Raw genomic sequence first — 12,785 nt, 5'->3', positions numbered from 1 at the left:
GAGGCCTAAGGCCCAGATCCTACTTGTATTTACATCTGCACTCAGTGGAATTACATTTATTTGGACCCTTCACAATATGGACTTTTATTTCTTCTAGTGGGATTACTGATGTAAATTACAATGAGGAGTCCTTGTGGCACCTTATAGACTAACAAATTTATCTGGGCATAAGCTTTCGTGGGCTGAAACCCACTTCATCGGATGCATGGAGTGGAAAATACAGTAGGAAGATATATATAGCAGTACATGAAAAGATGGGAGTTGCCTTACCCAGTGAGGGGGAGGGGTCGAGACAAATCAATTAAAGTGGGCTATTATCAACAGGATGAAAAATCACCAACTCCCATCTTTTCATGTACTGCTATATATATCTTCTTACTGTATTTTCCACTCCATGCATCCGATGAAGTGGGTTTCAGCCCAAGGAAGGTTATGCCCAAATAAATTTGTTACTCTATAAGGAGCCACAAGGACTCCGCATTGTTTTTGCTGATACCGACTAACAGGGCTACCACTCTGAAACCTGTCATCATGTAAATTAGTTTTTTTTTCACGTGGCAGTCTTCCATTAGAAAATTCCACTTATTTCAGTGGAACTATCCCTGCCAGTAAGCAGTACAAACATATTTAGTTGTCAGTTTACATCTTCAAGTCTAGAGCCTGCACTGGATTTTCTTAATGCAGACCCCAGTATGATCGCTATGCTCAGTATCGTTTGTAGGATCAGGCCTTTATATTGTAAGCCCTTTGGCACGGGGACTTCGCATATACTGTATAAGGTGGGGGCATACTGTCACCACTAAATAAATTATGATGAAATAGCAATCAGCAGCTTGAATCCTTCTGTAATAATTGCGGAAAGCGTGGCTTGCTGGATGGCTTTGGTGCTTTGTATTTTCAGAGCAGGTGCCCTGACCTTCCCCACACGATTTAGTGGGCGAGTTCTGCTATTTAAAAAAATATTTTACAAAGGGAGAGGAGGTGCCCCTGCGGCCCCTCCTGCACCTCTGGCCCTGGAAGGCCAGGCACAAAGACAGTGGGCAGCACCAGCTGCTCTGTCCCGCTCCAGCAGCCTATAGCCCCACCCCCTCGTTTGCATAACGCTGCGTCAGCTTTAAGCGTCTCACTTCCGCGGCTGCGCCGAGGAGGCGGGCGGAGCCAGAGCCAGAGCCGCGACGGCACAGCACGGATGAGGCGCATGCGCGGTGCTGGACGGCGCTGGAGCTGCGGGCCCGGCGCGGGCTCGCGGAGGGGCCGGGGGCCGGCCGTTGGCGGAGGCGAGGCGGCGTGCGGCTGGCGGGGCCTGGCGGGCGGCTCGCCGCAGCAGCTGGCGGAGCGATACGCGGACTTGGCCGCCAGCCACAGCGAGGCGGTGCGGGCCCGCGAGGAGCGCGAGCGCCAGAACGTCCGGCTGCGGGACGAGAACGCGCGGCTGCGGCTGGAGAACCGCCGCCTGCGCCGGGAGAACCGCAGCCTCTTCCGCCAGGCGCTGCTGGGGCCCGGCCCGGAGCCCGACGCGCCGCCCCGGCCCGGCCCCGGCCCCGCCCCCGAGCCGCCGCAGGAGGAGAAGGAGGAAGCGGCGCTCGCGGCCCAGTTGCGGCGGCTGCAGGAGCGGCACCAGCGGGCCCTGCAGCAGCTGCGGCGCCGCCGGGCCCAGGACGGGCTGGAGGAGGACGGGGAGCTAGACGAGCTGCTGCAGGAGGAGGACGGGGAGCAGCCACCGCCGCTGGGGCGGCAGCAGCAGCAGCAGCAGCCGCCGGAGAAGAGGAGCCTGGTGCCGCCCCTGTAACCAGGGGGAGGCTGCGTGGCTCCGCAGTGGTTTGGGGACCTCCCCCCCACAGCCAGATCACTGGGGTGAGGGGCCCCCCATCACTCTCTCCAACCCCCCCTTTGGTGCCTGAGGCGGGCCCAGCTGGCAGCACCCTGGAGCCGCCTCACAGCGGGGCTCCTCCGCCCCGCAGGTTTTTTGGGTCCCGGAAGTAGGCACGGACGGGAACTTCCTGCAGGAGAAGCCGCAGCCCCAAGGAGCCCCACGCAACAGGAGGGAAAGGGCCTCACAGCAACAGGTGCTTCCTGCCCTTGGATGTTGAGGCGAGGCTCGTCCCAGAGGGAGAAATGGATTCTGGACGTTGTCACCTCCTGGCATTGCCCTGTCTGCCTTCTTAGTTTTGATTTTTGGACCTGTGTGTCTAGTTATCTTTGTGCAGGAGTGAACAAATCTCATAGAGGCCATAATAGCCCTGTAGATGACCCAACAATGGCACATTTGTTAGCCTGCTACTAGGTTTTAGTACCCATGTATATCAGTTTAAAAAATGAAAAGTTTGTGTGCCAGATTTATTTTGACAGCACTTTAAATGAAAGCTGATAATTCTTGGAATCCTCCTGAATTGATTGGATATCATCTGCAACTCTATTCTCTGTACATCTTTGACTATTGATTTGTTCATTGTTCTCTGTTGCATAATTTATCTGGACATGGCACTTCCAATTCATAAAAACACAGGTCATGCTAAATAAATCCTTGACACACCAAAACGCCTCTCCTAGATGTGATTTGTAATATGCAGTTAAATATAATATACACATTGTTTGTACTGTAAATAGTTACTCTTCAAAGTTCTTAAATTTTGGTACTGAGGTTTTTTCAGAATTCTAAGAAACAAGCTACTGAATTATTTATCAGACTTTGTTTTAAGTAAAAACTATTTTTCGCTTACATAAATAACGGACGCTATTTTAATTTTTAGTTTCTATTTGCTGTCTGAAAGACCAACCTCATATACATATAGGAGTAACATTATTTGCATCAGTAGTCCCATTACCTTTAGTAGGACTAATCAAATGCGCAAAGTTAGGGTTGGATGCCACTATTTGTGGGATGGGTCCCCTAAAACTTAATTACTAAACTTTTGATTGAGAGAAGGTGGTACTTATTTAACCTTTTAAAAAACAAAAAACCCCACACACTTCAAACTTTGTTTGGAGTTAGATATATTTATGGGAAAAGATGAATACTTGTACCAACTTCACTATTGTTTTATATAATTGAGGTTTAAAAGAGTATGTAGCATCCAGTGTACAAATTTAATTGTGATCTAAAATGTACAGTATCATTTATTAAACCAATATCAATACATAAAAGCATCTTAATTATGTTTTAGGGAATATACCCCTTTAATGTGATAGGTCCTCTTTAGACCTTTGCTTTGCAGTTCATCTTGCTGAGTCTTTAATGGGAATTCTAGAATGTCAGTTTCTGAATGTCTTGTTTGCTTATTAGATTGAAGCTACCCTTACTAGCCACTTTAAATTGGCTAATAAAAGTATATTAGTGATGTACAATGGGTACAAAAAAATCAGTGACCTGCCCAAATGTGTTTTCTAGTAAATAAAAGTTACTGTGTTCTGTGAACCATTCCCTATAAAGTAGATGTATAAAGTGCAAACAAAAAGAGGAATTTAGAAAGAAAAATGCCCAAGCAACTTGTATGGTTTAGCAGAAGAATAGTATAATACAGGCTTATAGTACTTGAGTAGATGACCTATTAAGGTCCCTTCTAGGCCTACATTTCTATGATTCTATGATAGTGTGTTGTTACAATATAATGGTGGAAAACATCTGAACACAGGAAATTCATTCTTAAATCATTCACTAAGAGCTGCAAGAGCAGGCCTTTAACAATCTTCAATATTAAAATGATCTTTTAATACCATAGCAACAGTAACTTATTTCTGGCTCTAGTGCAATATAATTTACCTTAAAATCCTTGTGGTCATCACTGGTACAAGAATAATTTTGATAATATTTTTCAAGTTAGAACTCTCAGCATCAAGACTTTAAGGTGATGGGAAGGAATGTTACAATTTTATAGGATACCTAACCTTCCCTCTTTTTAAACTTGCTTGGTCTTTCTGTTTTGATCCTCTTAGTCCTAGATCTCTGGTTCTACTCTCACTCTCAGTAATTTAGACTTTAGATGTCTACTCAGGACCAGAAATTATAGTTGTCCTAGTCCTTACATGTTTTACTTCCTTCAACTCTCATGTTTAAATTTGTCTATCACTGTCTTCAACGCATTCCCAGTGTTCATTCTTCTCTTGATCTACTTGCTGTGGAATCCTCAGTTGTCTTTTATTGTGCGTAGCGGTGGCTATTGCACTTCCACATTTATGTTCTTATTGAATACCTGCTCTTTGACTACGTTTTTTTGGGGGTTGCAGAATGTCATCTCCAGACTATTTTCTGTAAATGGAGCTGTGCCACCCCCATTTTCTCCTCATGTTCTCTAATTTTTGTTTTTTCGTACAATTAAAAATTGCCCACCTGGTTTTCAAAACTTGATTATCTATCCTTCTAGTTTCCTTTCCTCCATGCCTCCCTCAAATATTTGGTGGGGAAAGTTGCTTTCTCATTTTGGTTGCTATAATAATCTGTAACTCCCTGAACCAGTGAATCACTTCCCTCTTTTTAAATCTCTCTTTAGAACAAAACACACACACTTTTTTTTGGCTGCCTTATGATTCACACACGGTATTTTGTAGTACCATGTCTGAAGAATTTAGAGGAAAATCGGCCTTCTGTAATCGTAGGGTTTTTTCATACTTACTTAGGCTTCTGTTTCTCTGTGTAAATATTGATCAGAATAAATAATGAAACTTGATTATTCTAGCTAAATGATAATTTTATTAAAACGTGTTTTACAAAACTTGAAAAACAAATTAGGTTATTTTAACTCATTTGCTGAAATATCTTACTCCATTTGGAAAAATGGAAACCTTTTGATCTGGGTGTAGATTTGCCATCTACCATCATAACTAATGAAAAAACGTCTCTTGTTTCTTACATGAACATTTAGCCTTCTTACCTGTGGACTGTTCATTATCTATCTCTTTTGTGGCCTCTCTTCATTTCTCTAGCCTCACCCCCCATACCTATATTAAAATCATTTTTGGGATGTGTGTGTGTGTGATGGCAATTACTTTAAAACACGTGCATATGAACAGCGTATCTCAAGTGTTGGTGCCATAGTTAATATACATTCTACGACTCTTCTGAGACCTACTTTAAGTTTTGTTAAATATTGCTCTCTGAAGGAGCCTTTGTCCGCTACACTCATCTCCTTGAATATGTTAAGGCCTTGGCGTGCTTTAACTTGCCCGCAGAGTATAATGAAATAAATGTCTTTGTGATAAACTAAAGCAGTTCAGATTAGTTTAGTTCACCTACCCTCCTATGAAATAAGTCGTCTGTTACGCTTCCCTTTTCACAATCTCCTCTCTGTCCTGTATCAATTTATTTGTACGTACTTCCTAGTTACACCATTAATTTGTAAGCTATATGGAAAGTCACTGTTCAAACCAGACTGCTGAAAGTGATGGTTTAAAATTAAAATATTGGCTTGGAGCTTTGTGAGTTGTGATAAAGTAATTGTGTGCCTATACAATTCCTGTAATATACTGCTGCTCCATATGAAACTCCTTTCCCCCCAAAATCAGACCTTGTTACAATTCAAATAGTAATATGCCAGAATTTTATTGTATAAAATATACAAAAGGTTTATTTTGTTTAAATTTTTGCTACTAATGTTTCTCCTTGACCAGTTCTACTGAATCCCTCACTCATTGTTCTGCCTAGCAGCTTCATGCATACCAGAGCAGGACTGAGCTAGAATAGCAAAAGATAAAAGACTAGAAGAGTGATAAGAGAGGCTGTAGAGAGGTTGTTGGAGGAGTGACTATGCAGGAGGAGGAAGGGGTCCCTGTCACAGCACAAAATGGGTAGTGTGGCAGTAAGGGAGAGAGCATAGTTTAGTTGCATACCTCAGAAAAAGAACATATGTCATTCTTGTATGCTTTCCTTTCATTATGTATCACTGAAGTAAAGCTATTGAATTATGTTTAAAGTAGTTTTTTAATTGAATGAAAAGATTTAAATTGGATGTAAGGTGTAAACTTAAATGGAAAAAGTGTCAGACTAGCATCACTGGGGAAAAAGTACTTTGTGGTGCGCAACACAGGCGTGGCATGCAGTGACTGCAAGCTCCTGAAGGAAAATCCATTCCAATGAGAACCTAGTTGAGTCTTCATACCTATGTAGGGTGGGATCCACAAAAGTTCTGAAGTGTCTAAACCCCAGATGTAGGCACCTAAATCCTGGTTTTGGCTCCACTGTGCTCCATAAAACTCTTGCCAGTCCTTTAAGCACTAACTGAGTTTAGGTGCCTAACGTTTTTCAGGGTAAAAATGTTATATACGCCTATGTTTCAGTCTCTGGGTATGCACACTGCTGTCTTCCTCTAGTCATCTGGGTACCTATCCACAACAAACGAGGGAAAGGTGGGCATTTGGTGTGTGTTCAGGGTGCCTACTAGATTGGGTCTCATTCAAAATACAGCTGGAGAAGGAATGGCCCACCTTATAACTTATAGCCAAGTGGTGAGAGCACTCACCTGGGATGTGGGAGGCCCAGTCAATTCCCCCTATTTCTGCCAGTGGACAAAAGAGAGGATTTGAATGGGGATCATACCTCTCAGGAGAGTTCTCTAACTACTGAGCTATGGCATGTTTTGCTGTGGTGCTCCGTCAGTGTCTCCTGTTGAAGCTCTTCTACGGTGGAAAATTATGAAAGAGCAGGGGGACTGGACCCAAGGTCTCCCACCTACCGGGTGCATGCCCTAATCATGGGGCAACAGAGTAATTCCCATTCTCTCTCTCTGGTCCAACGACTAAATATTTATCCACGGGAAGTCATTGGGCTTGATGCTTGGCATTACAATGCCTAAGCCCTTTTGTGGATCTCATCCCTAGTCCCTAGCATTGGCTGAGACTATTAGCAATAGCATTCATTAGGGTCAATTACTTCAGATGAAATTTGTGTGGATAGCAGTGCTCCTACAAGTACTGTAGACTGTGAGTGGGTAGGATCTTTTTTTAATGACCACACGTGGGCAGGACCTCTGTTTTACATCCTTTCTGAAACTTGGCACCTGTTTTACCACAGTGCTCCCTGACCCCATGCTCTGTAGCATTATCTCAGTATTAACCTGAAAAGGAAGAGTACTGCAATCAATGTCACTTTTACAGCTCCTAGGTGTTCTTTGAAGATCTTGCATCAAAGTGCTTGACCTAGCCTGCCATTGATCAGGGTGTAAGCACTGAGTAGGTCATAGGCCAGGTGATATAGCTGCAAAGCATATTACATATCATGCCTGATATATTAGTGGTCATGATTGTTACTAATAATGGTTACTTATGAAAATTATAGAGGAGATAATCCACTGAGGTGTAACCGCTGGTGTGTCTGTATATTAATTGCAAAAATTTAGCTACACCTCTGTTCCTATTCCTTCATTAACTGTGGACCCTTCCCTCAGCTTCAGTCACAACCATGCCTGTATGTGTTCAGTAACACTTTATCCCTGTGTGAGGTAGTCAGAATAATCTCTTACTAATAAGAAACTGAAGTGGGAACAGTGACTGGGAACAGTTTTGGTTGGGTAAAGGCTCAGGGCCAGATCCACAAAGGGACTTGGGCATTGCAATGCTGAATGTAGCACTGCCTAACTTTTAGGCACCCAGCGGAATCCATAAACCCTGCATTAGTTGTCTAGGCTCCTTATAAAATGTGTGGAGAGAGAGAGGCACTTGAGAATGGGAGCCACAAATCCAGCATGTTAGGCATGGAGCTACCTAAGCTGGTCAATAGCAGATGCTGAAGAGAGGGGTGTGCCCCAAGTCATGCCTCTCTCAGGGAGTTTGGTGCCTAACTCTAGGCAGGAGGGACCCATGGCTGGAAACACTTCTGGAGTCGGGCACTGTAGACACCTAAGCTGTTTCTTGCAAGAACAGAGAGGACATGTACCTACCTACACACAAAATGGGAGTGTGTTTGTAGGGGAGGAGGCCTCCTGAACACCTTTAGCCTAGGGTATTCACCTGGGATATGGGAGACCCTGGCTGAGTTCTCCCTCTTCCTGATGAGAGAATGGATTTGAACAGGGATCCTTTACCCCCAGACTATATAGAGTCATTCTCACTCTCTGTCTGGTCCAATGTATATTTAATTATTTTTACAAAGTGGAATGGCTTCAACAGGAGAGACGGAGGGAGACCCACATAGAATATCCCATAGTCCAGTGGTTGGGCACCCCGTGAGAGGTGGGAAACCCCTATTAAATTCTGTCTGTCATCAGGCAGAGAAAGGAATTGAAGCAAGGTTTTTCACATCGCAGCAGAGTCCTCTAACCATTGGGTTAAACAGGATAATTAAGCTTTTTTTTCTGGCCATTTTGTGTGGATTTAGTTGTGCTCAGAACACACCTGCCCAATTAGCCCCACAGGCAAAATAGCCTGTCTTTACCTGATTTGAGGATCCTGCTGGAGCTTAGGTGTGACATAAATGTCTAGCTATCTTCCTGAGCAATGTGCATGCCCACAGGCAGAAACTTAGGCAGTTAGGGAACTCTAATGAAAATTTTGGTGATGAGTGAGTTTAGGCACCGACAAGGTTAGGCAGCAGCTAAATGAGGGGTTTTTTTTGGCTTGCAGTGGGATTTAGACACCCAAGTCCCTTTCTGGATCTGAGCCTTGTTGACTTTTAATGAAATGTAGGCTCCTAAGTGCCTAAATCACTTCTGAACATGAGACTTGGGCACCTAAGTTATTTAGGCGCAAATCCTCAAAAGTATTTATGCATCTAACTCCCATTGAAATCAATGGGAGTTAGACTTCTAAATTAAATATCTCTGAGGATCTGGGCATTTGGCCTTGCAACCCTGAGCAGAGCAACACATAAATATCTTTAAAATCTGGGTCTAACTCACCAAGCTCGGAAGATCTGGGCTTTAGACAGTTTATCACCGGCATGGTTGTAGGTGCAAAATGTCAGCATTTGTGTACCTAAACTAACTTTGCTGAAGTTGTGAACATTCACCCTATTCCAGATTTGTTAATTTTCACAAAGATTTTTCTTTTTTTTTCTTTTTGCCTTGTCATCCCACTAATTCTCTCCTGATGACTATAGAATCTTCCAGGAAAGCTCCCGGTACACAAGAGCTATAGTTCCCTCTCCTCCTCCTTAATCATTTAAATTGCAATAAGGGAAAAGGGAGAAAAAGAAAAGCATAAATAAAATGTCAATAATAGTTGAATCACACACAATACCAATCACTATTATCATCATCCTCTCTATTTTTGCTGTTGCCTCCTTGCTGTTTTGAAGAAGCAGCATGGATGTAGAGGTGAGGAAATTGATGCAGAAATTGACTTCCTATCCTGTGTGGGTGAAATCTGGACAGTGGGGGCTGGACTAGGCAAGAGGAGGAGTTACTAGGCCAGCAGCCTGACTGACATGCTTGGAAAACCAACCACACCCTGTAGACACTGGGACAGTTCAGGTACTCACAGCAAATCTACCCTGGCCCATTATTTGGAGAGAAGGTAGGGGAGTTGGCTTCTAGCAGCAGAAAAAGTTGTAACCCTCAGTTGTTTTCTCCAGGGTAGGAGAGAGAGTTCCATTTTAATTCTCAGAAGAGTCCAGTTACCCTCACCTTGACAAGAGGTGTCTCTCTTCTCTTTAACCACCCTCACCTGCCTCCAAAATGGCTGCTGGAGACAAGTAGTAAAGAGAAGCCAGCCTGTCAGGTCCCTCTTCTCCCCAAGCAATCAAAGGGCCAAAAACAGTAGGGAGAAAGGTAAGCAAGCAAATCTGGATTGGGAAGTATTCCTTGAATGCGACTATCCAAGGAGAGAGGTCTGACTGCTAGTTTCATCTGTTAGGCTTCCCTTAGGCTGGAAGCCAAGGGCTTGAGCAACCCAGAGACCTGCTTCATCCAGAGAAATCTTCCTGCCTTGGAGGGGGACAACACAACAGTGAGTACTGCTTAACTCCTGTTCAGATAGACAGGAAGGGTTCTGGGACAAATGAAGACCTAGTCTGTGGGTGCACATTCATGTGAAAGCTCACATGGTGCCAGGCAGGTGCTACCCCACCAGACACCTAAGCAACAGTCAGGCTTGTAACATTTATTCCATTGTGTATTGTAAATTTAATCTTTCTTGGTCAGTCCTAGAGAGCTTCAGCACAAGAGTAAGGCTGGTCCAGTGATTAGAGCTCTAGCTGAGGACTTGAGAGTCCTGGGGTCAAGTCCCTGCTTTGCCACAGACTTCCTGTGTGATTCTGGGTAAATCATGTACCCTCTCAGTTCCCCATCTGTAATATGAGGATAACAGTATCTCCCTATTTCACAAGGCTGGGTCGGTAAATACCTTCATGATTGTGAGATATTATGGTAATGGGGGTTCACGTAATAGTACCCAACTCTTATATAGTGCTTTTCATCACTAGATCTCAAAGTACTTTACAAAGGAGTTCAATATCAGTTATCCCCATTTTACAGACGGGTGAACAGTGGTACAGGGAGGTGCAGGGATTTGCCTAAACTCATCCAGCAGTCCAGCAGAACTGGGAACAGAACCCAGGTCTCCTGAGTTCTAGTCTAGTGCTCAATCACTAGGTCATACTGCACACAACAGAGAACAGTCCACACAGATGATCCAAAACCTGTATATAGGCCTTGGGATTGCTCTGATTTTACTTTTATGCTGTTTGTGTGATTGAGAGTCTATTTAGTTGTAAAAGGAGAACTAGGATTATCTGAGTGAGTATCTGATTATTGTTGTGGGGTTAATTTATTCATTGGTGCACCTCTTCTCCAGCTTTTTCCTTTAATCCTTATTCTTAGACTGAAGGGTCTCCACTTTGAGTGCCTGTGTTGATTTCACCTGTGGACATATTGAATAGAGAGGGAGAGACGGTTTCTCAGGTGACCAAAATAAATGGTTAAAACCAACACCTTGATCTCCTTCGTATGATTAGTAATTAATATCCTTAATATCACTACTACTGCATCACCAAGCACATCACCTTTAAGCAAGCACTTGCCAGGTGAAGAGGAAAGACAACCTACATCACGTGAGTCTCTCTAGCAGAAAGCAAATGTGAAAACCATCCAACTGCTGTCCATAAATTGAAAATTAGAACAAAGGATGACCATTGAGATCTGGGCTCAACCCCCGCCCCCCCCCCCCCCCACATTCATCTAATGCACCCACAACCATTCTTCTTTGTAACAAAATGAGGCACAGTCTCATAGCTACTGTCTCAATACTGTATTTTCAGTGTGAACATTTAAGTCACTAATATTTCTGAAATTAATCAACTGCTAAGCAGTGCATTTTGCAGTTCGTTAACGCACACTCTGTTCAAGCAAGTTGCGAAAAAGTTTGCTAGCTCCTCTTCTGAAATAAACATACATAAATAATATAGTCCCACCTGTTTTTCACTGCTCCAGCAGAGGCTGTCTCATTCATTAACTGTCAACGGATGGTACACCCATTGACTTCCCAACTTTACACTAGTACTGCAGCCGACAGGATGTGACGTTAATCCAACAATTTTCTTCAGAAAAATAAAATCAAAAACTACATGGCAGCTGCTCTTAGACCCACACTTCTGAGTCAGACATCTTCCAGCTGAAACAATGGAAAAATATTTTGTTTCTGCACCCACTGCAGTCACCATGAAAACGTCTGAGATTCTGGGTCATTTTGGACAAGTAAAGATTTTTTCTACATGCAATCTTGACTGTGCTTCTTTGTGTATATGCAGTACAAAAGTCTTAAATTTCATGACCATATACTACTACTCAAATAAAACATTATAAGGCCATGATCTTGCAACTGATTGCACATAAGTGTGCACCTGTGCAGTCAGCTGCAGAATTGGGGTTTAACATCAGACTCTTTTTTTCCCCCTACAACCTTTAGATATCCGTGTGTAGCATCTTGTAACATCTTTGAAATTCTTGCTTGTGTGTACTATGGTCAATGACATAACTGTCTAGTATCTCTTGACTTAGACCTTTTATATGGTGAGATCCCTTACTTCTAAGACATGTATTTTAATAGTTTAGTCAGGAATTGTGTACTATGAAAGTTCTTTTTAACCAGCAACTCAGCTTTCTTTAGGTGCAATTCAGGAGATGAGGTAGTTAATTACAAAGCTAACTTAGCTACATACATACGGACAGCAAAGCCTTAGGTGCAGTTCCAGGGCTGAGACAGTTAGCTTCGTAGTTAACTTGCTTGTAAACTTAGGTGATGCTCATATGATGGACATTTTTTACTGTTATTCTGTGTATTTATAATTAAGAATCTTCCATACATTGTATATGTCTGATTTGCTGAGTGCTTGTGCCTTAAATGCCATTGAACCCAATAGGACTACTCACATGAGAAAGACGAGCAGAATTTGGTCCTTCTGGAGTAACAGAATCTAATACTGATATTGTGTATCCGCTGGACAATGGTCGTAACTAAAATTAATTCTGTCTGCCCAAGAACTGGTGACAAAGTGAGTGAGAAAATTGTGTGTGCAGCACTCAACTAAAAAGTCTCATAAAGAGAGGAATTATAAGCAAGTGCAGTTTCTTAGTGTCTGGGGAAGTCTTGTTGTGCTGGAGCAGTAAATGGAGATGAGGGGATCCAGATAATATGGTGTAAGAAACCTAACGTAAAAATTTGTTACAGTTTTCTATTAACCATTAAAATGGTGAAATGAAATAAAATACTCAAAGCACTCTACAAATATTGCATCAGGCTATTTTTATTTCTCAGATTGTCTGCATTTCATTTCCTGAACTCATAACCTGTAACCAGCTGTAAAATTGTTATGCATAGCTACAGAGCTTCTCCAGAAGGACATTTCTCAGTCTGCTGCTGAC

General features: G+C 43.0%; 1 protein-coding gene across 1 annotated transcript; it reads left to right on the top strand.

The window, feature by feature from the left end:
* Positions 1-1,140: 1,140 nt before the first annotated feature.
* Positions 1,141-2,538, top strand: TUSC1 (tumor suppressor candidate 1). Its single transcript, XM_037902072.2, has one exon. It carries the CDS (start codon positions 1,190-1,192, stop codon positions 1,787-1,789), a length of 600 nt encoding a protein of 199 aa, XP_037758000.1. The 5' UTR covers positions 1,141-1,189; the 3' UTR covers positions 1,790-2,538.
* Positions 2,539-12,785: the final 10,247 nt, after the last annotated feature.

This window comes from Chelonia mydas, chromosome 5 (assembly GCF_015237465.2).
Source record: "Chelonia mydas isolate rCheMyd1 chromosome 5, rCheMyd1.pri.v2, whole genome shotgun sequence".
NCBI lineage: Eukaryota > Metazoa > Chordata > Testudines > Cheloniidae > Chelonia > Chelonia mydas.
Note: the sequence above shows the minus strand (reverse complement) of the source record. Positions and strands in the feature narration are given on the sequence as shown.